Source organism: Cebus imitator, unplaced genomic scaffold (genome assembly GCF_001604975.1).
Source record: "Cebus imitator isolate Cc_AM_T3 unplaced genomic scaffold, Cebus_imitator-1.0 Scaffold42, whole genome shotgun sequence".
Classification (NCBI taxonomy): Eukaryota; Metazoa; Chordata; class Mammalia; order Primates; family Cebidae; genus Cebus; species Cebus imitator.
In genome coordinates this window covers 9696187-9721968 of record NW_016107357.1, presented here as the reverse complement: position 1 = coordinate 9721968, position 25782 = coordinate 9696187, and the positions used below count along the sequence as shown (strand labels likewise).

At 36.3% G+C, this 25782-nt stretch overlaps 1 protein-coding gene across 18 annotated transcripts in view; it reads left to right on the top strand.

Annotated features, from left to right (window-relative positions):
• CDC42BPA (CDC42 binding protein kinase alpha) overlaps positions 1–25782 on the top strand; it is a 330073-nt gene that overhangs the window by 78074 nt on the left and 226217 nt on the right. For 17 of the 18 annotated variants that reach the window (XM_017526457.2, XM_017526468.1, XM_017526469.1 and 14 more), the window contains exon 3: positions 19461–19544. In XM_017526457.2, the coding sequence (XP_017381946.1) occupies positions 19461–19544 (84 nt within the window). Of the gene's footprint in view, positions 1–12957; positions 13116–19460; positions 19545–25782 lie in introns of all 18 variants that reach the window. The other variant, XM_017526472.1, reaches the window with a different exon arrangement.

Sequence of the window (25782 nt, the reverse complement as noted above, 5' to 3'; positions counted from 1 at the left end):
TTGCAGAGACTACACATTTTTATCTAGCACATTCTATTTATTTAAAATTGAGACAGAGTCTCGTTCTGTCACCCAGTGGTGTGATCTTGGCTAACTGCAACCTCTGCTTCCTGGGTTCAAGTGATTCTTCTTTCTCAGCCTCCCAGGTAGCTGGGATTATAGGCGTCTGCCACCACGCCTGGCTAATTTTTGCATTTTTAGTAAAGACGGAGTTTCACCATTGTTGGCCAGACTCATCTTGAACTTCTGACCTCAGGTGATCTGCACACCTTAGCTTCCCAAAGTGCTGTGATTACAGACATGAGCCACTGCACCTGGCCCAAAATGGCTCTTTGAAAGGGTTAATAGAGTATTTAAAAATTGTTGGGGAGTTGGGAGAAAAATCACATGATTATTTCAATAAATGCAGAAAAAACATAATTTTGATAGGTATATGTTCCAAGAACTCAGAAAATAGTAATAAAAGGGAATATCCTTAACTTGATAAAGGATTCATGCCAAAAACCTAAAGCAAACCTTTTATGGAGAAACTTTAGATGCATTCTGTCTAAGATCAGGAACAAGACAAAGATGGTTAACACTGTTACAGCTTTATATGTTACAAGATGTGCTAGACAGTGCATTAAGAAAAGAAATAGAGGCTGGGCACGGTGACTCATACCTGTAATCCCAGCACTTTGGGAGGCTGAGGCAGGAGAATCATGAGGTTAGGAAATTGAGACCATCCTGGCCAACATGGTGAAACTGTCTCTACTAAAATGCAAAAAAAAAAATTAGCTGAGTGTGATGGTGCGCACCTGGAGTCCCAGCTACTTGGGAGGCTGAGGCAGGGGAATCTGCCTGGGAGGTGGAGATTGCAGTGAGCTGAGATTGCGCCACTGCACTCGAGCCCAGCCTGGCAACAGAGCGAGACTCCGCCTCAAAAAAAGAAAGAAAGAAAGAAAGAAAGCAGTAGAAATCAGTTAGCAGGATTGGACAGGAAGAGATAAATCTGTAAGTATTTATAGATCACCTACACATAAAAATCTATAGAATTAATAGATAACAATATCTATTAATAAGATAATAGAGTATTTCTCAAAGGATCATTTTACAAAAATGAGTAGAATTCCTCTATATTCAAAATAATTAACTAGAAGAGATGATGATATAAGGTGTCATTTACAATAAGAAAAACAGCCATGTCTCTAGGATCTAGGAGTTAACCTAACAATGCATAAGATCTACATGGAATAAATTTTAAACTCTGTTACAGTATTATTCATAAGACTTGAAAACAAAATACACCATATTCAAAGATGGTACAACATATTTGTAACAATGTCAATTCTCCCTAATTTGTAAATTCTATTAAATGTCAATCAAAATCCAGTGGAGTATTTTGAGAAATTTGACCCACTAAATAATTTAGATGGAGCTTCTGATTCTGATTATGACACCCTTGCTTACATCACACCAACTGTTCTGCTGAAAACAACTAGAAAACTGTGACTAAAGTATAAATTTATCTGTTTGAAGGTATAAGAGCTGTGAAATTAGTAAGACTCAAGGGGCAAAGAGTTGCAGATATAAGCTGTTGAGAGGTAAACTACCAACATTCAGCCCTACCTTTCTCTTTTAGCCAGTTGCTACTACCTAGGCAGTGGCAGAGCAGCTAGAAATCTCATAAGCAGGAAACACATAACTTGGAGTTCAGGTTTCAGTAAAGAGTAAGGCTGTGTTAAGTATCTTAGGTAATCAGTTTAGATCCTTGAAGGCCTGTCACCTTTAGGTGTAAGGACAAATGGAAATGAGTCTGCTATTATAAGACAGAAGCTCAGTTGTAATCAAATCCATTCTTAAGACTCCATGACAGGATAAATATGAAAATTACACCCAGGCACATATCAGTAAAACTCTGAAAACCAGAGGTAGAAAATTTTAATAATCCTAGAGGAAAAAGGACATGTAACTTCCAGAAAGCAGTAAGACAGTTCACTTCTCAACAGAAATGATGGAAGTTGAAGATAATGGAAAATGGCATTTTAAACTACTGAAAGAAGAAAACCGATCTTCTTTCAGTATGCCCAGCAGCAGTACCTTTAAATGAAAGCAAAACTATAAGATATTGCTGAAAGAAATTAAAGAAGGCCTAGGCAAATCAAAAGACATTGCTTATTCATGGATTAGAAGGCAATATATATATATATTTTTTTCCATTTATTTTATTGCATTTTAGGTTTTGGGGTACATGTGAAAAACATGCAAGATTGTTGCATAGGTATACACGTGGCAGTGTGATTTGCTGCCTTCTTCCCCATCACCTATATCTGGCATCTCTCCCCTTGCTATCTCTCTCCAACTCCCGACCCCCCACTGTCCCTCCCCTGTTTTCCCCCAACTGACCCCAGTGTGTAGTGCTCCCCTCCCTGTGTCCATGTGTTCTCATTGTTCAACATCCACCTATGAGTGAGAACATGCGGTGTTTGATTTTCTGCTCTTCTGTCAGTTTGCTGAGAATGATGGTTTCCAGGCTCATCCATGAGAAGACAATATTTTTAAGATGGCAGTTTTCCCCAAGTTAAACTACAGATTCAGTAAAATCGCTATGAAAATTCAAGGTACCTTTCTGGTAGAAATGGACAAGCTGATTTTAAAATCTATGTGGAAATTTGAGAGATACAGAATAGTCAAAATAATTTGAAAAAGAACAAAGTTGGAGGACTCACGCTTCCTGATATCAGAACTTACTGCAAAGAAGTGGAAATCAAGATTGTGTGATACTGGCATAAGGATTATATATAAATCAATAGAAAAGAATTCAAAGTTTATAAGTTAATCCTTACATTTATGGATGATTGGTTTTTGACAAGGGTGCTGAGACCAAGGAGGTAAAACAGTTTTTTTTTTTTTTCCCCAAACAATGTGGAACAACTGGATATCCACATGAAATTGGACTCTACTTCATATCATACACAAAAATTAATATGGGTCATAGACATAAATGTAAGAGATAAAACTATGAAACTCTTAGAAGAAAACATGGGTGTAAATTTTTGTGACCTTGGCTTAGGCAATATGACACCAAATCTCAGGCATCAAAGAAAAAACAGGAAAAAGAAGATTTCATCAGAATTAAAAACTTTTGTACCTCTAAAAAACACCATCAGGGAAGCAAAAAGACGACTCACAGAGTGGGAGAAAATATTTGCAAATCATGTATCTGATGAGGGCCCAGTGTCTATAATAAAAGAACTCTTTACAACCCAGCAATAAAAGCACAACTTAATTGAAAAATTGACAAGTGACTTGGATAGCCATTTCTCCAAAGAAGTTATACATATGGACACTATGTAAATGAAAACATGCACATCACCACTGGTCATTAGAGAAATGCAAGTCAAAACTACAGTGAGATACCACTTCTCACCCAGTAAGGTGGCTGTAATTAAAAGGCAAGACAGTAACAAGTATTGATGAAGATGAAGGGAAACTGGAAAGCTTATGCGTTGCTGGTAGAATGTAAAATAGCGTGACCACTTTGTAAAGCAATTTGAGAGTTCTTTAAAATGTTAAACATAGAATTACCATATGATCCAGCAATTCTACTCTTGGATGTGTACAAACCCAAGAGAATTGAAAATGTAGGTACACACAAAAACTTGTATATGAATGTTCATAGCACCCTTAATCATAACAGCTAGAAAGTGGAAATAATTCAAATTGTCCATCAACTGATGCATAAACAAAATATATATTCATATGATAGAATATTATCTAGCTACACAGGAATGAAGAAGTACTGATATATGCTACAATATGGATGAGCCTTGAAAGCATGTTGAGTGAAAGAAGTCAGAACAAAAAGTCACATACTATATGATTCCATTTATATGAAATACGTGCAGATTTGTTACATAGGTAAATGTGTGCTATGATGGTTTGCTGCACCTGTCAACCCATCACCTAGGTGATTAAGCACCACATGCATTAGCTGTTTATCCTGATGCTCTCTCTCCCCTGGCCCTCACCTCCCCAACCCATGGGCCTCAGTGGGTGGTGTTTTCCTCTCTGCATCCATGTGTTCTCATTGTTCAGCTCACACTTACAAGTGAGAACGTGTGATATTTGGTTTTCTGTTTCTGTTAGCCAATAGAACGAGTAGGCAAGAATTATTAAGGATAAAGGATGTGAACAACCTCAACATAATTGACATAGTGCACTATGCTGAATCACACTGATGACTACTTGTTTCTTGTTGAGTACACGTGGAACATTTACCATTTACTAGTGTATAGATGTGCAGTTGATTTTTTTTTTTTTTTTTTTTTTTTTTTTTTTTTTGGTATATGGACCTCGTATACTGTAACTATTGTAAGTCCACTTAGTTTTAGGACACAGTTTTTGTATATGGTTCCCTGTTAGATTTCCACTTTCTATGTTATCTAACCTTTATTCCCTGTCTTTACCTGTCCTGTCTTTTATGGTTACCAAAGGGAAAATTCAAAGCCTCCAAAGTTTGGCAGAAACCATCAGAGTGAAAGCCAGCTATGATGCCTGCTTATCCTTTAGTATTCTTAGATGTGCTTAATTTTGATGCTGATGATGCAGTTTCTTTCATCTCACTCAGAAATGTGTTTAAACGGTTGTTTTAACAGTTTCTCACATTTATGATACATAGGAAAGTAATTCAACATATCTAATCTTCCATATTGCCAGAAATTAAAGTTTTTGTTTTTTCATATGAACGTTAGTCTCAACTTGTCTACTTTAAAAAGTGTTATTTTCATTGGGATAATGTGAAATTTACAGTTAGAGGAGAATTGAACCCCGTCTTTTTTTTTTTTTTTTTTTTTTTTTTTTGAGACAGAGTTTCGCTCTTGTTACCCAGGCTGGAGTGCAATGGCGCGATCTCAGCTCACCGCAACCTCCGCCTCCTGGGTTCAGGCAATTCTCCTGCCTCAGCCTCCTGAGTAGCAGGGATTACAGGCACGCACCACCATGCCCAGCTAATTTTTTGTATTTTTAGTAGAGACGGGGTTTCACCATGTTGACCAGGATGGTCTCGATCTCTTGACCTCGTGATCCACCCGCCTCGACCTCCCAAAGTGCTGGGATTACAGGCTTAAGCCACCGCGCCCGGCCTTGAAGCCCGGTCTTCTTTTGGTTACAAAAGAAGATTTATAATTTCAGAGAAGAGAGGTGGCCAGTTTTATAAACTTTTTACTCGCATTTTACATTCCTTACTAGTTTTTTTGTAGCTGTTGATAGGATATTTTCTACTTTTTTCCCTTTTTCTTAAAAAATATGAAAAGTATTTGTTTATATATCCTGTTTCATTAATATTAATTATCTTTTGTTACCAGCTACCTTATCAGATTACCTTGTTTCTAGCAGTTTCCTTTTTGTTTTATACTTTTCTTTAAGTATACCAATTGTATCTTATACCAAAAATAATAAAATTTGGAGTCTATACATTGATAACTTCCCTATTACCTGTCTTGACTCCTTGGGTTTTGATTTTCAGCTTTAACTCTCTATGTAATCGCTCTTACCTGTGCATTAATTTTATTCTGCAGTGTAGTATCTCCATTTTCTTTTCTCTCCATTTAACCCTATTCTGTTTATCTTAGATTTCAGGAATTCTTTAAAGTATCTCATCAGCTGATGTTACTCTTACTACTTTCCAGTGTATTATGGTTTATTACTTTTAGCAACTTATATCGCCTCTCATCTCATGAGATTGAAGGTGTGAGGGAAGTATATGAGTGTACCTAGTTTGCCATCTCAAAACAGTGTCTATTTAGACTATTTAAATACTAACTTAAAGAGAAAACATCAACAAAAGTCAATGTTCCTGGCTCTTACTCTTCAGTAATTGGGTATTTCTTGGCTGGTCTTCACTGCTGAGGTTTTTTATACTACTTCAATGTTTCCATCCTTTGAGAATTCCAAATCATCCCTATTTCTGCCTCTACATGTCACTGATGTAAGTCTTCATTCCTTGTACCATAGATCCTGGAATTTTTGATACTTTTGATCTATGGGCTGTGACATAATTGCATCCTGTTAGAGCTGTGCAAGGAGGTGAGGTTCAAACCTCTTCTCTTTGCTTCTGTGTTTTAACTAGTATGCTAGAGCTAGATAAGGTTCAAAATTATTGGATTTTCTGTTAAAAGAAATCAAGACTTAAATTTGGAGCCAAACTGGACTTCTAATTATTTTCTCCTAAATGCAAAGTCTGGTTCTAAATTGGGATCTCAGAGTAGACTCCAAGTATATGTATCCAGATAGCTGACTTGAGGTTTGAGGTTTCCAGCCACCCTTCCAACTAATTGGCTAGTGGAACAGAGAACAATATTGAAATATGAGTATCCAGGCCAGTTGCTAGAGGACAAATCTTGAGTCTTTATCCATTTGAGTTTATTACAAGGAGAGAAGTGAAGTGAAAGGGAATGACTCATTTTTGTTTTTCAACATTTGTCTCTTGAATCTAAGATAAAGGGTGGAGCCTCTCTTGCTTGTGAGGCAGGATGTTTTTCCACATACTTGTAACTTGAACTCTAGGAAGAAAAAGGTAGCAGGATAAATTTTACAGAAAAGAGAAGCAGAGCAGTGTGATTTGCTCAAGCACTCATCTCCTTTGGTACAGTTTCTTCAGATACTTTGAAATGACTAATGCATTATATTTAAGGCCAATATTACTAATTATTGTGTTTTCAGGGAAATCAGAGGTATTCCCTGCTTCACTAAATGTATTTGTCATTACCTATTGCTTCTTTAAAATCATTCCATATTTGGAAATCATTGAAAGAATTGAGATGGCAGAAAGAAATCAGCGAAGGAACTAAATACAAGAATGAAGTCAGGAAATGAATGAGTTTATGAAAATGGGAATAAAGATGTAAGATACTTTATCTTTCTAATGGGGAGATGGAAACGCCTATACAACTTCTTCCTAGCACTTACACTTAAAACTGTTTAAATTCCTTATTCGTGTGTTTAATGTTTGTGTTCACCAATAAAGTACAATCTCTGTGAGGTCAGGGAGTGAATTTCTTTTATTCGTTTTATTCCCTACTTAGCACAGTGCTTTTAAATGTAATTTTCCTTACTGGGGCTAAAAACATAGGAAAATGGAGCTCTTTTTTTCTTTCATGCTTCCCTGTTTTGACTAATGAAAGTAATACTTACTAATTATCTACTATAAGCCAGTAATTTACATGCCCTTGAGTATGGTCACAGTTTAATCACCAAGAAGGAGAGGTACACAGCATTGATATCCACTTCTGTAATTTGAGGAATATTTTTCCAATTTTCTTTCTATTCACAGGTAATAAAATGGATGTCGTTTTATAAAAATATAATGAACTTTTTTCTTACCAAATATTTTGTCTTTTTCCTATGTATTGAAATATTTCTTTGTAAACCTGATTTCTTATGGCCCCATAAAAGTCATTATGTGGATATTTGATAATTTATTTAACCATTTCCATATTATTAAGCTAGAATGTGTGCTCCATGAATATAAAGATTTTTTTTTTTTTTTTGGTCTGTTAGCTCATTGCAGTTTCCAGCATCTGCCACAGTATCTAGTGCATAGCAGGTGCTCAATATATATTTGTAGCTTGAGTGAAAGAATGTGCTGTATTTTTTTCTATATTATGAATGCCTTCTAAAACGTTTTTTGTATCTAATGCTTTCACTATACGTCAAATGATTTTCTAAGAATAAATTTCTGAAAGAGGACTTGTAAGTTGAAAAGACATATAAAAGGTTGTATGATTTCATATTAGTTTTGTAATCCAAAATAATGTTATCTGTGGCTGTTTTTCTTCATACTTTAATTTTATAAATTTTCTATAGCATATTCTATTAGGATCAAAAGAGTTTTTTTGTTGTTGTTGTTGTTGTTGTTTTTCCTTTAAGTGCTTTTCTGTTTATTAAGAGAACAGAGAATGATTTTCTGACTGGAATATAAGGTTTTTGATGATGGTAGTGGTAAAAGATGAGGCTTGAAAAGCTGGCCATGGTGGCTCATGCCTGTAATCCCGGTACTTTGGGAGGCTGGGGTGGGTGGATCACCAGAGGTCAGAAGTTCGAGACCAGTTTGGCCAACATGGTGAAACCCCACCTCTACTAAAAATATAAAATTAGCCTGGTGTGATGGCATGCGCCTGTAATCCCAGCTACCTGGGGAGGCTGAGGCAGGAAAATTGCTTGAACCTGGGAGGCAGAGGTTGCAGTGAGCCAATATTGTGCCATTACACTCCCTCCTGGGCAACAAGAGTGAAACACCATCAAAAATAAATAAATAAATAAAGGTCACTTGGACAAAGCAACGAATGGCTTGATATGCTACGATAAGGACCTTTATTCTGTAGGAATTGGAGTCCTATAAAATGTTAATAAGCAACATACAAAAACTTCGTAAAATAAATAAAAACAAAAAATAAAAGCAGAGTAGGGATGCCACCTGTCTTTTGAAAGGGCTGTGTCCCAAATGAACCCACTGTAACGTGAAAATGCCTTAAGTCTTGAAGATGCATTTAATATGGCTAACCATTATAGTCTACATACCTTAGCCTAGTCTACCTTAAATGTGCTCAGAACACTTATGTTGTTAGCCTCCAAGTGGGGTACAGTAGTCTAGCAATACTGTACAGTGTAGAGTATCGGTTGTTTGCCCTCATGGTTGCATGAGAGCTGTGGCTCACTGCAGCTGCCCAGCATCCTGAAAGAGTCTCATATGGCTTTCTATTCATGTTGTTTTTGCACCCTTTGTAAAGTCAAAAAATTGAAAAATCTTAAGATGAACCATTGTGGGTGGAGACCATCTTTAGTGGTGTAACTGGAACTCTTTTAGAAAGGTAATAATTGTGATAGTGTTGAGGAAGGATTGGATAGAGAAGGGGACAAAAGGGAGTTCTGGATTTTTTACTCTCTGGTCTTCCTATCTCACTACTCACCACCTTTTATATCCTTAGTATTTCTTCAGTTTCTTCCTCTTTTTCTTACTTAGATCCTCTCACCTCAATTACTGCTATAACTTTCTAATTTCTTTCCCTGCCTTAAAACCATTCTTCACAGAGCTGCTAGAATGATCTAGCTAAAACCAACTATGCAGAGTGGTTCCCGTTACGTATATTTTTAAGGTTCTAGTTTATTAAGATGACATGCAAGCTTCTCTACTCTTTGGACCACTCAGCACCATTTCTTGCTACTCCCTGTTGTACTCTTTGTGTTCCTAGGAAAGAAAACTGCTTATTGTCCTGCATATACACACACTATTTCATGCCTCTGTGCTTTGCTTATGCTATCTCTACTTCCCAAACTATCCCTTGTCCTCAGTCACATTCATGTCAGTCCCCTTTTTCTGGAGTTCACTATGTAAGACTCAGGTGTCAGTCACTTCATTTAAAAACTTTTAACATACATATTCACATACTTCACACTTTCCTCCTCTATTCCCACTTGGGGGTCAAGGATATCTCTGCTTTTTATAGGACCCTGATTTTTCTCTCTCCTCTGCCTGTAGTACTGTTATTGTACTCTCTATGCAGTACTGTTTAGGTGTATTTTCCACACTGGACTATGAGAATTTTGGGGACAAGAACTTGGGGGGGTCAAGGGTCCAATCCTTGTTATTGTTCCAAACTTTGGCTCTCTGAAAGTTTGCTGAAAAATTAACTTACAAAAGGCAGATTAATAGGAGAAAAGGCATACATATTTATTTAATGAGTATCCATGGGAACCTTTATGATGAAGACCCCAAAATATAGGGGGAATTGTCCATTTTTATGCTTAGGTTCAATAAAATGTAGACGGTTGTGTAGAAATATGATTGGAGAAAAAAAGGGTATGATGTAATGCTAACAGACTGAGTAGGAAACCCAGCAAGGCCTGTCTGTCTAAAGTTTTCTTGGCCTTTCTGTGCAGCATTCCTTCCTTTCAGGTGTGGGGCAGGATCCTCTCTGGAATGGGGGTCTGATGACCTACAATGAAACAGGTAAAATCTGATAGTTTTTTTTTTTTTTTTTTGGTTAGTTTGTTTCTTTGAGAATGGAGTCTTGGTTATATCCCCCAGGCTGGAGTACAATGATGAGATCTTGGCTCACTGCAACCTCTGCCTCCCAGGTTCAAGCCATTCTTTTGCCTCAGCCTCCCAAGTAGCTTGGACTACAGATGCCTGCCTAATTTTTTGTAATTTTAGTAGAGAGGGGGTTTCACAACATTGGCCAGGCTGGTCTTGAACTCCTAACCTCAAGTGATTTGCCCACCTGGGCCTCCCAAAGTGCTGGGATTACAGGCATGAGCCACTGTGCCTGGCCAGGTTTTTTGAGCCAGAGTCTCATTCTGTCCCCCAGGCTAGAATGTAGTTGTGCAATCACAGCTTACTGCAGTCTTGACCAAGCTCCCATCTCAGCCTCCCAAGTAGCTGAGATCACAAGCATGCACCACTATGCCTGGCTAATTAAAAAAATTCTTTTTTTAGAGACAGGGTCTCCCTCTGTTGCCCTGGCTTGTCTCAAATTCCTGGGCTCAAGTAATCTTCCCGCTTCGGCCTCTCAAAGTGCTGAGATTACAGGCATCAGCCACCATGCCTGACAGTAATTTCCTTGCGGTCAGTTTTTATACTGAAAGTCTGAGGGAAAACTAGAGTAATATTTTTAGGTTTTATAGCTAGCTTTCAGGAAGAGGGGCTCTAGTTTCTATGACCTAGAGAAGAGGGATTCTAGTTTCTGTGGTTTACCTTGGGGGAGAATGGGACTGAGAGAGCAGAAGGTCAAAAAAAAAACCTTCTGTTTCTAATGCTGCTGAGTTCTTCATTTTGGAGTATTGTTTTCCGAGCTCAGCAAACTTTGTATTCAACTTTGTGTTCTCAGCAGTTAGCATAATGTATAGCATATAGTAAGGTGGTAAAAAAGGAGCCCATGGCATTTTTAAGTTGAAATCATGAGGGCTTGAACTAGGCCAGTGATAGTGGGAAAGAAGGGTGGGTGGGAGAAACATTCAAAAAAGTCAACTTTGAATGTTAGTGATAAAAGTATAATTCATAGATGATGAGATTTGCAACTTGAGTGAATTTGGTATACAGATTTTTGACTTCTTAAATTTAAGACATTTGCTGAACACGCTAGGGAGAATGATCAGTAGGCAACTAGAAATAAGGGTCTAGATAGTAAGAGATAGGGATTTAGGTTGGTATTCACTGAGGCTTTGGAATAGGTAATGTAAGGCAGGAAGAAGAGGAGATGTAAAAAAGGTGGAGTAGAGATCCTTGGGGAACAGTATTTAACAGGTTACAGCAAAAGAAAAATTAATAGTATATTAATTATCAGAAGTGTCCAGTAATGAAGAGGGTAAAGCAGATGAGAATTCAGAACAATTTATTTGGAAATTAGAAAGTTATTATTGAACTTTGAGAGAATAATTTCAGTCTAGTAGAGTGAAATAAAAAATAGTTTGAAATAGGTGAAAGAGGTTGAGAAGCAAATGATGAGCAAATGGAAAAAGCAAGCTCGTACTACTCTTTCAAAATGTGCTTTTGGTGAAATGATATGTTGTAGAAAGGGATGTAGTAAATGTTCCTTGAGGAAAAGGTAAAATGGGGGTGATGTTTTTGTTTATATTTTTGTTCTTGGATGGGGAATGGTCTTGGAAAAGTTTTTCAATTGATATCCAGGAGAAAGGGGGATTGAGAGCAGGACATATATTTTTAATGGAATAAGAACAAGAAGGGAAGGAGGGAAAGGGTCTGGGATCAAGATCTCAGATGATACTGTTAGCCCTGAAAAGTGGCAGGGTTCAAAAGGAAAAGAAATATGGAAGTGCAAAAACATTTAGAGATGGCATGAGGGAATGTGAAAGGTCTGTTATCTGTTCAGTAGGGAAGCAGGTCATTAATTGCTGGTGGAGAATAGATAGGACAGAAGTGGGATAGTTTGTCATGGCAGGGTGATACAGGACATTTTGGAAGATTGGTAAAGTTCTGTTGAGAGTGAAAGAATCTCAGGACTTCAGGTCAATTTGAGGGCTCAGCTGAGATTGAGCTATAGAAAAAAAAAGCAATGATAAAGACTTAAGGACCATATATATATATCTTATGACTTTTTTTTTTTTTTTAAGAGACTGAAAAGAAAAAGACGGAATTGAAAAATTACTTGCAGTTGCTTGTTAGGATAAGTAAGGCAGTTAGTTAAGGACAGCCAAATTTGCTTTACTGTCCTAATACTTGAATTCAAGAATGGAGTACAGGGCTGGGGAGTTGGTGGCAGCAGATAGCAGTACAGCAATCAGTCAAGTCCTGCCTGGTCACAGGCCAGTGCCATTTAAACATCCAGTATCAAGTCAGAGCACTTTATATGTGACTGATAATATTTGAGATTTAGTGTGAAATGTCTTTAAAAAAAATTTTTTTTTTTTTTTGGTACGTTCTTGCTCTATGTGTGTATTGATTAAAATATGTAAAATAAAAACAACAGGTTGCTATTAATTTACTCTGTTATTTTAAGACAGAATTAATTTTGTATAGAAATTTAGTATTGGCTGGATTATGAGCTTTACTGCTTATTCATTCCAGATGAAAATATCTCTGCTGGGCTTACATAACTTGTAGTGTTTATGAACTAGTAGGTTTAGAAATGAAGAGACCCTAAAGAGATAATCATTTCCTCCCAGTTGTTTTGTCTTCTACCAGGAATGTGTCAATAGATATATAGCCCCAGTAGATAGGTTTGCCTCTGCGTGAATATTTGATAGGAGCATTTCTATCAGTTATGCTTTTTAAAAAAAAAAATCCATGAAAATAAATGCATCATTTATGTAATTCCTATAAGAAATGCATACATTGTGGGAAACAGTGAGCAAGATATAATTTAAATTCAGCAGCTCAGTGAATTACAAACCTTCTCTCTACAACTCAATTGTTGTTAGTTACTGCTTAACTTAACGCTGGGTTTTCCTTTTTGCTTTCAGGAAAACCTTTAACTTACGCCCTGGGTGTTGCCTGTCAACAGTTTCCTGGTGGCTCACCGCTTCTGCCTGCTCCAGCCTTGCTCCGGCAGCTTCAAGGCTTCTGGGCTTCAGAGCTTGTTGTGAAAGCTTGCTGCTTTGGCCTGCTACCCCTGCTTCAGGTGTCAAAAGCTTTTAATTAGCTTGCTTCCTCTAATTACTATAACTAGACCCTTACTATGTCTGCATAATCCAGTTCTAGGGTCTGAAAGGAGAATTACCTTTAGCCATTCATTCTTCTTTAAAAACTCTTTTATTCTGGCTCTCGTGGCATTCATGAGAGAGTAAAAGACGTTTGAAGTTACATTGCATGATCCATCTTTGATGGTGCTAGTCTTCAGTCTTTAGGGACAAACTGGTATGGGCATAGTGTATTTTATAGCCAGTGTTTGTTCTGATTGATGCCCATGCTGTCCCAATTTTAAAATATTTTGACTTTTGCTACTGAATATATAAATTGTATCTCCATAGAAAGGGTATCTCTGGCTGATTTAATAAGCTCTTTAGTGTTTTTAGTTTGTTTATTAAAGATAATAGCTCCCTTCGCAATTTTTTTTTTTTTTGTCTTTTTTTTTGCTCTTGTTACCCAGGCTGGAGTGCAATGGCACGATCTCGGCTCACCGCAACCTCCGCCTCCCGGGTTCAGGCAATTCTCCTGCCTCAGCCTCCTGAGTAGCTGGGATTACAGGCACGCGCCACCATGCCCAGCTAATTTTTTGTAGTTTTAGTAGAGGCGGGGTTTCACCATGTTGACCAGGATGGTCTCGACCTCTCGACCTCGTGATCCACCCGCCTCGGCCTCCCACAGTGCTGGGATTACAGGCTTGAGCCACCGCGCCCGGCCCCCTTCGCAATTTTTTAATAAATATTTTGAACACAAATTGTTCACTCACAGATCAGTTTTTAAAAACACATATACAGTGATTTCAACACATTTTGTAATGATCATCATTAACACGTGTCAATAGGTGTCAGAATTATAGGTGTGATGAATGGAAAGGACTCCTCAGTACCTATACAACTATTCAGTACTTAGAATAGTAAAGTATATTAGCTGTCTTATCAGATAGCCAGGATACATATTCTGGTTCTATTACTTATTAATTTTGTCACTATTAGTAAGTTAATTCTGCAAACATTAGTTTACTAATTTAAGTGGGGATTGTAGAAACTACTTTAGATTGGTGTAAGGATTAAATGAGGGGTAATATATGTAATATGCTTAGTCCAGCGCCTGGCATAGGCAAAGCTTTCTATAAATAAGAGTTGTTTTTTGTTATTAATCATAAATGATAGTAGATGATATATGGGGGAAATTAAAAGGTTACAAAGGCAAACAATAAATAGGGAGCAGCAACAGACGAAAGATAATGAAGACAAAGTTGTGAAGTCAAGACTTTGATGCCTGTTACGAGAGCAGAATAAGCTGGAATAAGCTGACAGACGTTTAATAAATCACAAAATGACAGTTGTATCTCTTTTGTCATAATACATTATTTTTGAGTTTTAGTATCAGTTTAGTTGTATACTTGGAGCTGAGAATATTGGTGCTGTTCAACTTTGCATATATGTATACCAACATAGATTACCAATCATTCATCATTAATTCAGCCAATGTTTGTTGAGTACCTGTAGGTTCCCAAGTACTAGGCATGTGCTAGTGAACAAATAGGGGGAAAAAAAAATCCCTGCCCTCATTAGCTAATATTGTAGTGAATGAAGCAAACAATGAACAAAATACATAAATAGAATATATAGTTCATGAAATATGATAAGAACTAATGGGAAAGGGAAGCAAAGAAATGGAATAGAAAATGTCAAGGGCAAAGTAACATTTCAGTGAAGGAGTGAGAGAGAAAGCTGTGTGGCTTTGTAGGGGTGGAGTATTCCAGGCCTAGGGATCAACAAGTACAAAGGCTATCAGTTGGGATTGAGCAAGTTGATCATTATGGTTGAAGCGAGTGAACCAGAGGAAAAGTAGTATGAGGTCAGAGAGGGTGGAGGGCCAGAACATGTTGGCCCTATAAGGCATAGTAAGGATTTTCACTTTTTCTTGGAGAGAGATGGGAAACCATTGAAAGCTGTGGAGCAGAGGAATGTCATGATCAGAGTGTCATGATCTGAGCTACGTTTCAGCAGGACCAACTGTGGCTTCAGTGTTGAGGTTAGATTGGATTGTGGGATGAGAGGGCAGGAGTAGAGAGGTCAGGTAGGACAATTGAGGCAAGTTTGTGTGTGTGTGTGTGTGTGTTTTGAGACAGAGTCTCACTGTGTTGCCCAGGCTGGGGTTCAGTGGCACGATCGTGGCTCACCGAAACCTCCACCTCCTGGGTTCAAGTGATTCTCTTGCCTCAGCCTTCCTAGTAGTTGGGACTACAGGCACCCACCACCACACCTGGCCAATTTTTGTATTTTTAGTAGAGATGGGGTTTCACCATGTTGGCCAGGCTGGTCTTGAACTCCTGACCTCAGGCGATCCACCCACCTCCGCTTCCCAAAGTGCTGGGATTACAGGCATGAGCCACCATGCTCAGCCCCAGGCAAGATATAATGGTAGCCTGGAATGGGTTGGAACAGAGGAGGTATGGTGAATAAATTCTTGCTATATGCAGGAAGACTAGATTTATAGAACTTCATGGCAACAGTTTCTGTATTCTACAACCTGTAAGTTAAGAATGAACATGAAATATTGTTACAGCATTCTGTAACTACAATTTGTAACTACAGTTTGTAGCTTCAAATGATAGTACATTGTGTTTAAGAACTGACTTGTGTACATTTGTCACTTAGTGATTATTTCTGTAGTGTTTAGAGATTAACATCATGTTTTTATTGCTAAGTCTTTCAAGATATTGCTAGTATTTTTAAAAATATGTCTTTGTTCTGTGTTGAATTATAGTCTTGCAGTTCATACTAAATGTACTTTTAATTTTGATCAAGCTAAACAAGAAAGGACGTTTTAACATACTACACTCTTATATGTTAGCTATGGTTCTTGAAAATATAGGCCCTGAAGTTAGAGTTCTAAGAGAATCCTCCTCTTCTTGATTTTCAGCTCCTGAAATGAATATGAATATGACTTGCAGTGTTAAAGGAGAAAACCAACATCAGTTTGATTTTATTTTGTTACTTTGTAAGCTTCATATTCTTTTCTCATCATTTATCAATTTGATAATTCAAGAATATTTCCGGAAGTGACTTTTATTTTACCACACTCACCTTATTCCAGAAAAGATTTTAGGTAGCTCATGAAACTGTTACAAGACAGCTTTGAAATGTTTTTGACCTGGCAGCAGCAGGCATTCTTGATGACCACAGATGTGTAGAACGGGTCTCATTTTAGCCCTTATCAGTTACACCACAGTACCGTGATAATTTATGGTCCTTTCATGACCAGGATGTGCTGTGGTATATTGTACTACTTCATTCCATGCTTCAAATTTTAAATGTTTTATATGGAAAATGTTGAAAAGCAAGTAGAAATTACATCACCTAGAAATACCTGATCTTCTAATATTTTGATTCTTTTCTTAATACATAAAGCATAGAAATTTATGGTACATATTTTATGTGTGTATATATATATACAGAGAGAAAAAAGTCACAGTGTACACACTTTAATAAACTTCATTAACATTATACTGTGAACTTTTCCCTATTAACATTCCTCAGTAAATTTTTTCAAGTGTATGAGTAATTTTCATACTGTGATATGTCATATTTAGTCAAAATGATAATTTAGAATATTTAAGTTCATTTCAGTATTTTACTATTGAAAACCACATCGGTGATTATTGTGGTTTGGTTTTTATTTGTAGATAGATATACTCAATTTGAGGGTACTTCTATCCATATTTCTATGTAAATATGTATGTCATAAGTATAAAATTATAGAAAGTTAGAAATTAAAGAGATGAAAGGTTTTTTATTTTGGTAGTTGAAGAAACTGAAGAAATTGAGAGTTATATTCCTTGCCACATATTAGAGGTAGAGTAAATGGCAGTGAAGAGATTGGGCTATACTGTGCTTAGTGCAATGCCTGGCATATAATCATAGCTAACACTTATTGAATGCTTACTAAGCACGAGGCCCTTGAAAAACTTGAAAATGTTTTTCACCCTGCGGCAGTACGGCATCCCTGATGACTGTGCAGGTGTGTATAATGGATCTCATTTTGGCCCTGATCAGTTACACCTCAATAATTAGTGGTCAGTAATCCCAAGTACAAGGATTATACTTTTATTAATTTTAAAAATCTTTACCACAGTTATATAAAGTATTGTTATTAACCCCGTTATCAATTAGGATACTGAAGTATTAAAAGATTAAGCTTTTTGTCAAGAGTTACACAGCTAATGTAAAAAGCAGGATTCAAACCCAAGTAGTCTGGCTTCAGAATCCATGCTATCACCACTCCACAAAACAGCCACAGTAATGCTAGCTAAATGTTTGAGTGTTCAGTAAATATTAGGCTTATCATTATTTCAACTGCAAAGCTGTATAATCCAGAGGTTGTTTTGGTTCCAATATTTCTGGATTTTAGAAGGGTAATTTAGTGTGTACACTCTATTTTATATAACATTCCCATTGGGGTTTGGAGCAGCACTTCATAAACAGATATATTCACATTTCTTCAGTGAAGCGTGTTTGCTTTTATGTTAAGTGAGATTAAAAAACAAGAATATCAATAGCCTGATGTCACTACATGCTGCCAAATGAGTTATGAAAACCTTTTGTCTTTTAGAATTGCACATAAGGGATTATGGACTTATATAAAACTCTTAGCATAGTACCTGGCATTTAGAATGCACTTCTCCTCCTGCTAGATTTATGCTAGTAGTATTGAGTGGGTACTACTGCTTACCACTACTGTTATTAGTAGTTATCATCAAACGCTTACATACTTAAACATATAGAAAATTGGTGAATTGTAGAGTACTGCTGGCACTTTTCTCACATTGTGACCTTAGGAGGGGAAGATACCTAAGTTTTGGAGTCTTTCAGCTATTCTTGCCTAAATCAGAATGAGCAGCTGTAAGCGATAGCATTCTGTGTGTTTTCCCCACCCTAAATTTAGGCTTGTATAGCTTAGTGCTCCTGTTCCTCTGTCCAAGTGCACTCCCAATCGTGCAGGGTTTGATTTTAGAGTCTAAGCCATAGCTCAAGTGTTATTTTCATCCTTTTAGAGATCTTAGTGAAACAATGTTTCAGGTTTTTCCTTATTCTTCATTACATCCTTCTTTAAGTATGAGCCCTTTGGGAGAACAGTAATTGACCCATCATTTCTCCAAATATGACAGAAGACTAAAGTGATTGTGTTTGAAATTGAGATACTTCTTTTTCTTTCTCACCATTTTGATTGATGAAAAACTATAATCACAGTCATTTTAACCACTTATAAACAATTACCAAAAAATATTCAGTATTTATAAACTTATTGTAATTATATGGTCATATTATTTTTATTGCAGTCTCATTCAAATATAAATTTATTAAATAACCTTGATAGGCACATTTGCTATTAAGGTTTTTTTTGGCACTTGAATTTAAACCTATTCTCTAATTTTGGAAATATCCCATTGAACAGCAGTTGGAAGATCTGCTGCATATAGTTTGACCTCCCTTTCTGCATGTTAGGGTAGCATTTCTCTTCCTCCCCACCCACCTCCAGTAACTGGAAACAGTCTCGCTCAACCTTTGTCTTCCTCTTTTGTAGGTGAGCCTCAGGCCTATGGTAGATCCAATGAGCTGGAAGTGCACTTAGAAATTATCTGGTTAAACTGAAGTAGAGAGATAGAAATAGAAATGTCATCAGTTTGTTGAGAGTGAGAAAGGGATTTTATTTATGCATTTGATAGTTTTTGATCCACAATTGAAATATAAAATACAGAAATATATGTTCCTTTTTGGAAGGGATGTGTAAAGTCTAGTTTTTGTAAAATTATTAGTTTTAATTGCTCTCTAGGTATGTGTACGTATATGTGTGTATGTGGATTATGGTATAGTATTTAAGAGTATGTGGTATGAAAAATAGGATTGTTTTCAGTTTATTTCATATTGTTTGATCTTCAGAACATATTTGTTTTGGCAGCAGGCCTTCCTTGTAACATGGTATTGGAATTTTGCATGCATTATTTAATAAGCTCTAGTTCTTTCCTGTTGAACATTTTGTTCAGTTTCTAATGATAGTAGATACTGAGTTTAAATTTCAGAGCAGAAAACTTGAAAAGGGGGATATAATGTATACTTACCAACTAATACAGTGTTCACAAATACAGTTATTGGTTTGGCATGTGTTCACTAACTTTTTCATCTGACAACATTATTTAATTTAGGATCTTAGAATTTGAACTGCATTGAAATAATTGATAATTGGTACTTACTTTTTTGCAGAGAGGAAAAAGGAAAATGGATGGCTGAAAAAAAATTTGTCATTTTAAAATTTATATTTCTGTTATCTTTTCTAGGTTGCTGTAGTAAAACTAAAAAATGCAGATAAAGTATTTGCCATGAAAATATTGAATAAATGGGAAATGCTGAAAAGAGCTGAGGTAAGAGTCTTATGTACTAGAATATATAAGTATTTTAGAAATATTTTTCAGGAACTATATAATTACATAGAACTCCTTAAATATTATTTGGTAACATTTATGGTGAATTTTTAAGGCATAAAAGACAAGTTCAACACAATTATGATATGATAAAGGTTACAATCCATAATGCTAATTTAATATAAGTGGGATACTAAATGGAAACCCTTGTAATGTGGGGCTTATGCAGCTATAATTAAAGGATGGGTGCAGACTACACTCTAGAAAGACATTTTGTAATGATTAATTTCTAATATGACATTGCTTGTATCTTGTATATATTATTTTGTATTTATCTGTATTCTGTTACAAGCAAAAGTCAGCAGGAGTTTTGAACATGCCCTCTAGGAATTCTGTTTAATGCTGATTATGCAGTCGCTTTATATTTTGTTTTATGTTACAGAAGTTATAGTAAAATCTATTAGTGCAAGAATTGCCAGCATTTTAATGTAGATTTGAGGGAAGGATTGGCTGGAGTGATGTTAAAAATATCCAGCACCTGGTATGGCCTGGTCAGAACTGATGTCATACATAGATTTGGGGTGAAGTTCTAGGGGTCCCCTGCTATCCTGTGTCATGGTGAATGGTTGCATGGGGTAGGCATTCTGGGGCTTCAAGGAAGCAGAACTTAACTGGTTTAGAATTCTGTCAGTATTTTAACTGGTAAAAGGTGATACTGATGAGCAGGCTGAATATTAGCCCTGGAAGTTGGCAAGATTTGTAAGAGAATAAAGAGAAATTTGCCCTTAGAAATCTTTGTTTATCCGTCAGCACTTGTAGCAACCCAAAGATGAACAGACATAATACGGAAAAGCAAAAAGAGTTCCCATGATGACAGATACGGTGGCATTGAAAGTAAAAACTTCATTATTTATTTCTTTGGAGAAATTTGAAAACACAAAGAAGAAACTAATAATCACTTTTGTTCTTTTACCCAAAATTAATAACATTTTGGTCAAGTTTTTGCTTCTAGGTTTTTTTTAAACTCGGGGGGGAAAAAACCCTCTGAAGAGAAGCACAAATATATTCTTTGTAAAACAAATAGTAGCATATACTGATAAAGCTAACATGTTCTTTTACCGCCCAAGTCCATCCTTTCTCTACCTCCCAGAAGTAATTATTACTTTTAAAGTATTATTTATTCATTAGACACTTTTCTGGTTTTGTATATTTAGGAGATATAGGTGCAGATTTCTTACATGCATATATTGCATCATGGTGGAGTACGCATCTAGTGAACCCGTCACCCAAATAGTGAACATTGGACCCAGTAGGGAACTTCTCAACCTTCACACCCTTCCCACCCTCCCACCTTTTGTAGTCTGCAATGCATTATTCCACTTTGTATGTCCATGTGTACTCATGGTTTAGCTTCCACTTATAAGTGAGAACATGTGGTACTTGGCTTTCTGTTTCTGAGTTTTTTTCACTTAAGATAATGGCCTCCAGTTCCATTCATTTTGCTGCAGAAGATAAGATTTCCCATATATATATATATTTTAACATATGTATGCACACACACATACATACATGTATGTATACACACACCATATTTTCTTTATCCAGTCCTGCGTTAATGGGCACTAAGTTCGAATCTGTGACTTTGCTATTGTGAATAGTGCTGATAAATGTTTGAGTACAGGTATCTTTTTGATATAATGATTTTTTTTCCCTTTGGGTAGATACCCAGTAGTAGTGGGATTGCAGGATGGAGTGGTAGTTCTATTTTTAGTTCTTTGAGAAATTGATGTACTGTTTTCCATAAAGATTGTACTAAATTACATTCCTATTAAGTGTATAATTGTTCCTTTTTTCTCTGCATCCCCGAGAGGTCATTATGGTGTAGTAATATCCTGTTTGACAAAGTACCTGGGAGCTTTAATGTCACAGGTATCACCGGGATATGTGCCAGTGTCCATTATATTCAGCAACCTTAGTTTTTACTTTTAATTTCCTTAAGACTGTAACTGGTTGGATTTCTCAAGGAGTAAATACCAAGATTGAGCTACTTGTGCAGTTATTTGTTAGGGATTTCTTTTGAGATCAACACCTGTAGAAGGGAATGGAGGGAAATAGGACTTGTAAAGTTGTCCCATCAGCCTCAGTTGATTCCACTGGGAGCTCTGTAGCAGAAATGGCCCTTGAGAAGTGTCCTACATTGGGTCAGAATGTCTAGACCTTTATACACCTGCCCCCATTAGACAGTGGACATGAGCTACCCCTGAAGGACATGACCTTAGACTGGTAGGCTTTCTTCAGCGGATGCGAACACTGAAGGTGTGACAGCATTCCCAGGAGCTGGAGCAATGAATCCTGTTATTATAAAATAGGAAATAATCAGCCAGACATGGTGGCACACGCCTGTACTCTTTCAATTTTTTGGAGGTCAGTATTACACTGATAGAAAAACCTGACAAGGACCACACAAAGTTTAAGATAAATATTCCTCATGAATATAGATGCAAATATTCTTAACAAAATATTAGCAAATACAATTCAGCAGTATGTTAAAAGAATTATATATGATGTCCAAGTATGGTTTATTGTGGAGATGCAGGACTGACTCCACATTGAAAGGTACACTCCTCGAACTATTTGAGAAAACTTTTATCTTTTAGGCAGAAACTCTGCATTGAAACTTTTTGTTTTTTGAGATGGAGTCTCTCTCTGTCGCCCATGCTGGAATGCAGTGGTGCAGTCTCAGCTCACTGCAACCTCTGCCTTCTGGGTTCAAGTGATTCCCATGCCTCAGCTTTCCAAGTAGCTAGGATTACAGGCATAAGCCACTGTGTCCAGATAATTTTTGTATTTTTAGTAGAGAGAGGGTTTCACCATGTTGGCCAGGCTGGTCTTGAACTCCTGAGCTCAGGTGACCCACCTGCCTCAGCCTCCCAAAGTGCTGGGATTACAGGTGTGAGCCACCACATCCAGCCTTCAGTGAAACTTTTAAAGAAGAATTCACTTTAAAAGTAAAATTATATTTCTCTGCTTGAATAAGCAAAACTAATTAAAAAAAAAAAAAAAAAAAAAAAAAAAAAAAAAAAAAAAAAAAAAAAAAAAAAAAAAAAAAAAAAAAAAAAACATTACGTTTATAAAAACTCTTCTGACCGTGACTTATCCAGCTTTGGAAAACTAGACATAATAAATTACAAATGAGCAGCAAAACTTTTTATTTGTGTATTGTTGATGCCTTAAAACAACTTTTCAAAAGTTTACATCCAACTTATTTACCTTATTTATTTCTGTTTCAAACCATATGTCAAATGTATAGTTAAAGAGATACGGGTTACTGAAAGGTGCTAGGAAGCCTCCTCTCTTTCTATACCTGGGCAGAATAGTATACTAATATAATCATTGTCCAATAATTTTACAGATTTATCATTTACAAACTATGCTAGTTTATCACCAATAGCTCTACAGGTTTATAATTTACAGACTTTGCTAGTTTATCAACAGCCTCCTAAATTAATTAATTAACTACTGCTCCCAATCTATTCTGTAAATTTTACTTTTTCATATTTGTTCAGTTGAGTACTGACTTTGCTCATTAAGAAATGTCCTTACTCATTTCATGGGGAGATGAAGTATAGCTTACAGAACACACTCTGTCTTGATGCTTAAACCTTTTGTAAAAAATACTTTAAAAATATTTATATTTATTTATTGAGGCAGAGTCTTGCCCTGTCGTCCAGGCTGGAGTGCAGTGTTTTGATCTTGGCTCACTACCACCTCTGCCTCCTGGGATCAAGGGATCCTCCCACCTTAGTCTCCCAAGTAGCCGAGACTACAGGCACACACCACCATACTCAGCTAATTTTTGTATTTTCTGTAGAGATGGGGGTCTCACTACGTTGCTCAGGCTAGTTTCAAACCCCTGGACTCAAGTGATCTGTCTGCCTTGGCCTCCCAAAGTGCTGGGATTACAGGTGCGAGCCACTGCACTGGACTGAGAATTAAACCTTTCTAAGGCTCCATTTTCTCATGTATAAACTGAAGATAATAAGGTCTCATAAGTAGGGTAACAGTATATTTTAGTTTATCTGTGACAGTGCTGATTTATGCCTATTGTTTTATTAGTTTTTCTATTGTTGTTATCCTTGTTTGGTTATTTTTATAATTGTTACTATTAGTAATAGTAGTAATGAATCGAGTTAATGAATTGAGTTAATTAGATTTGAACTACCTGTACCACCTGACCTGCCACCTGCATTTAAAAAGACAATGTAAGTACTACAGGAAGTAAAAAATGAACAAATGCAAGTTCCTTTTCTCCTTCAAATACCCCCAGTCCTTCTGTCTTAAGTAGATCATTCTGTCTTAAGTAGATCAAACAGCTTTTCTAGGGTTTCTTATTTATCCTTAACAGAAAATTTTATTATAATGAAATCATATTATAAGGCTGAATTTTCATATTGCTTCTTGACTTAAAATATGTATTAGATTTTTCCACTTCCATATTTAATATATTTATAATATCTCATTGTTTATTAATAGCTTCATTATACTGAATGGCTATATATATTTTTTATTTATTTATTTTTTGAGACAGAGTCTTGCTCTGTTGCCCAGGCTGGAGTGCAGTGGCATGATCTTGGCCCAGCTCACTGCAGCCTCCTCCTCCTGTGTTCAAGGGATTCTCCTGCAGCAGCCTCCTGAGTAGCTGGGATAACAGGGGCCTGCCATCACACCCGGCTGATTTTTGTATTTTTAGTAGAGACAGGGTTTCGTCTTATTGGCCAGGCTGGTCTTGAACTCCTGACCTCAGGTGATCCACCTGCCTTGGACACCCACAGTGTTGGGATTATGGGTGTGAGCTACCGCACCCTGCATGAATGCTATATTTTTTATTAGGCTGAGTTTTAAAAAAAAGTTTATGGGAATTTCAAATGTTTTCTTAGTTTTATTATTTAGAACCATGTTGCAATAAAATGTTATGTATACTGGAGTACTTTTGTGAGTTTATCTGTAGTTTGAATTCTTACAAAGATAAGTGTCAAACAGTCAATACATTTCATTATTTTACCATTTAACTAGCTGCATGTGTTTGGCCAAGAGAAATTTCAAAACAGGAGAGAAACTAGTACATCAAAACTAGTCATGCTACTCAAGAAGTAGATCCCAGTAAAATTTAAAACAGTTTTACTATGAAATGCTGTTACTCAGAGATATTGTTGTGGGCTGCCCTGAGGCACTTCAGCTTGTGTATACTGAAGTTGAAATGATTTCACGGATAATTTGTACTTGAAGGGATTATCATTTTATACTTGACCTAGAACTTACCCACTTCTCAAATTAAATTCCTTGCTTGTCGAACTCTGGGATTTTAGGAGGGGAGGGGAGACATTTAAACTTTGATAGCTATTACTGCAATAAAATTATCTTCTATAAAAGTTGGACCACTATTGTCTTTGCACTCATTGTATGTAAACATGCCAGTTGTGGACGTTACCAAGTTATTTCTAATTTTAAAATTATATTAAAAACTTTTTACTGAAAAATAAGTTAAAAATGATACGTCTCGTGTTTGATTTGGACATCACATATATATTACAATGAAGACTTAAAAGTGAATTGATGTCATGGTGATATTTAGAATTATATTTTGCAACTTAAAATTTCACTCATTTAGATTTTAAAAATGAAAAATGTTTTTTCCTTCAAATATTAGAGAAAGATTCAATTATTATTTGAAAGAATTTCTCTGTGATAGTATTCTATGGAAGAGAGAAGTCTTTATTCCTAGTATATGATAAGCCAAAGTAGATAAAATCATCAGTGGATTTTTTTTCTTTTTAACTCATGCTCTCCAAGTATCTGCAGTTTTGATGTGCAGTATAAGATTGTTAATCTGACGAGTGCATCTTATGAATATGGTGAAGGGAATCCTGTGACAGCCTTCCAGAATTACATTTATGTATGTAGTCCTTACAAACTTCTGTTTCAGCATAGGCATTTCTGTTTCTCTTTATCCCAATAGTCCATTAAGAATAAAATTTAAATAATACATGACTGAATTTTTTTTTTTTTAAAAAGGAAAACTGTAGCAGTTGAAAACATCACAGTGGCAAGCAGAATGTTTGGATGAAAATTTAGTTGAGAAGTGAATGAATCTGAGGAAGTGATATGATCTACAGTAACCCTTCCTACATGTTTGTTATTAACACATTCTTAGATATCAAATATTCTGTTTTTAAAGGGG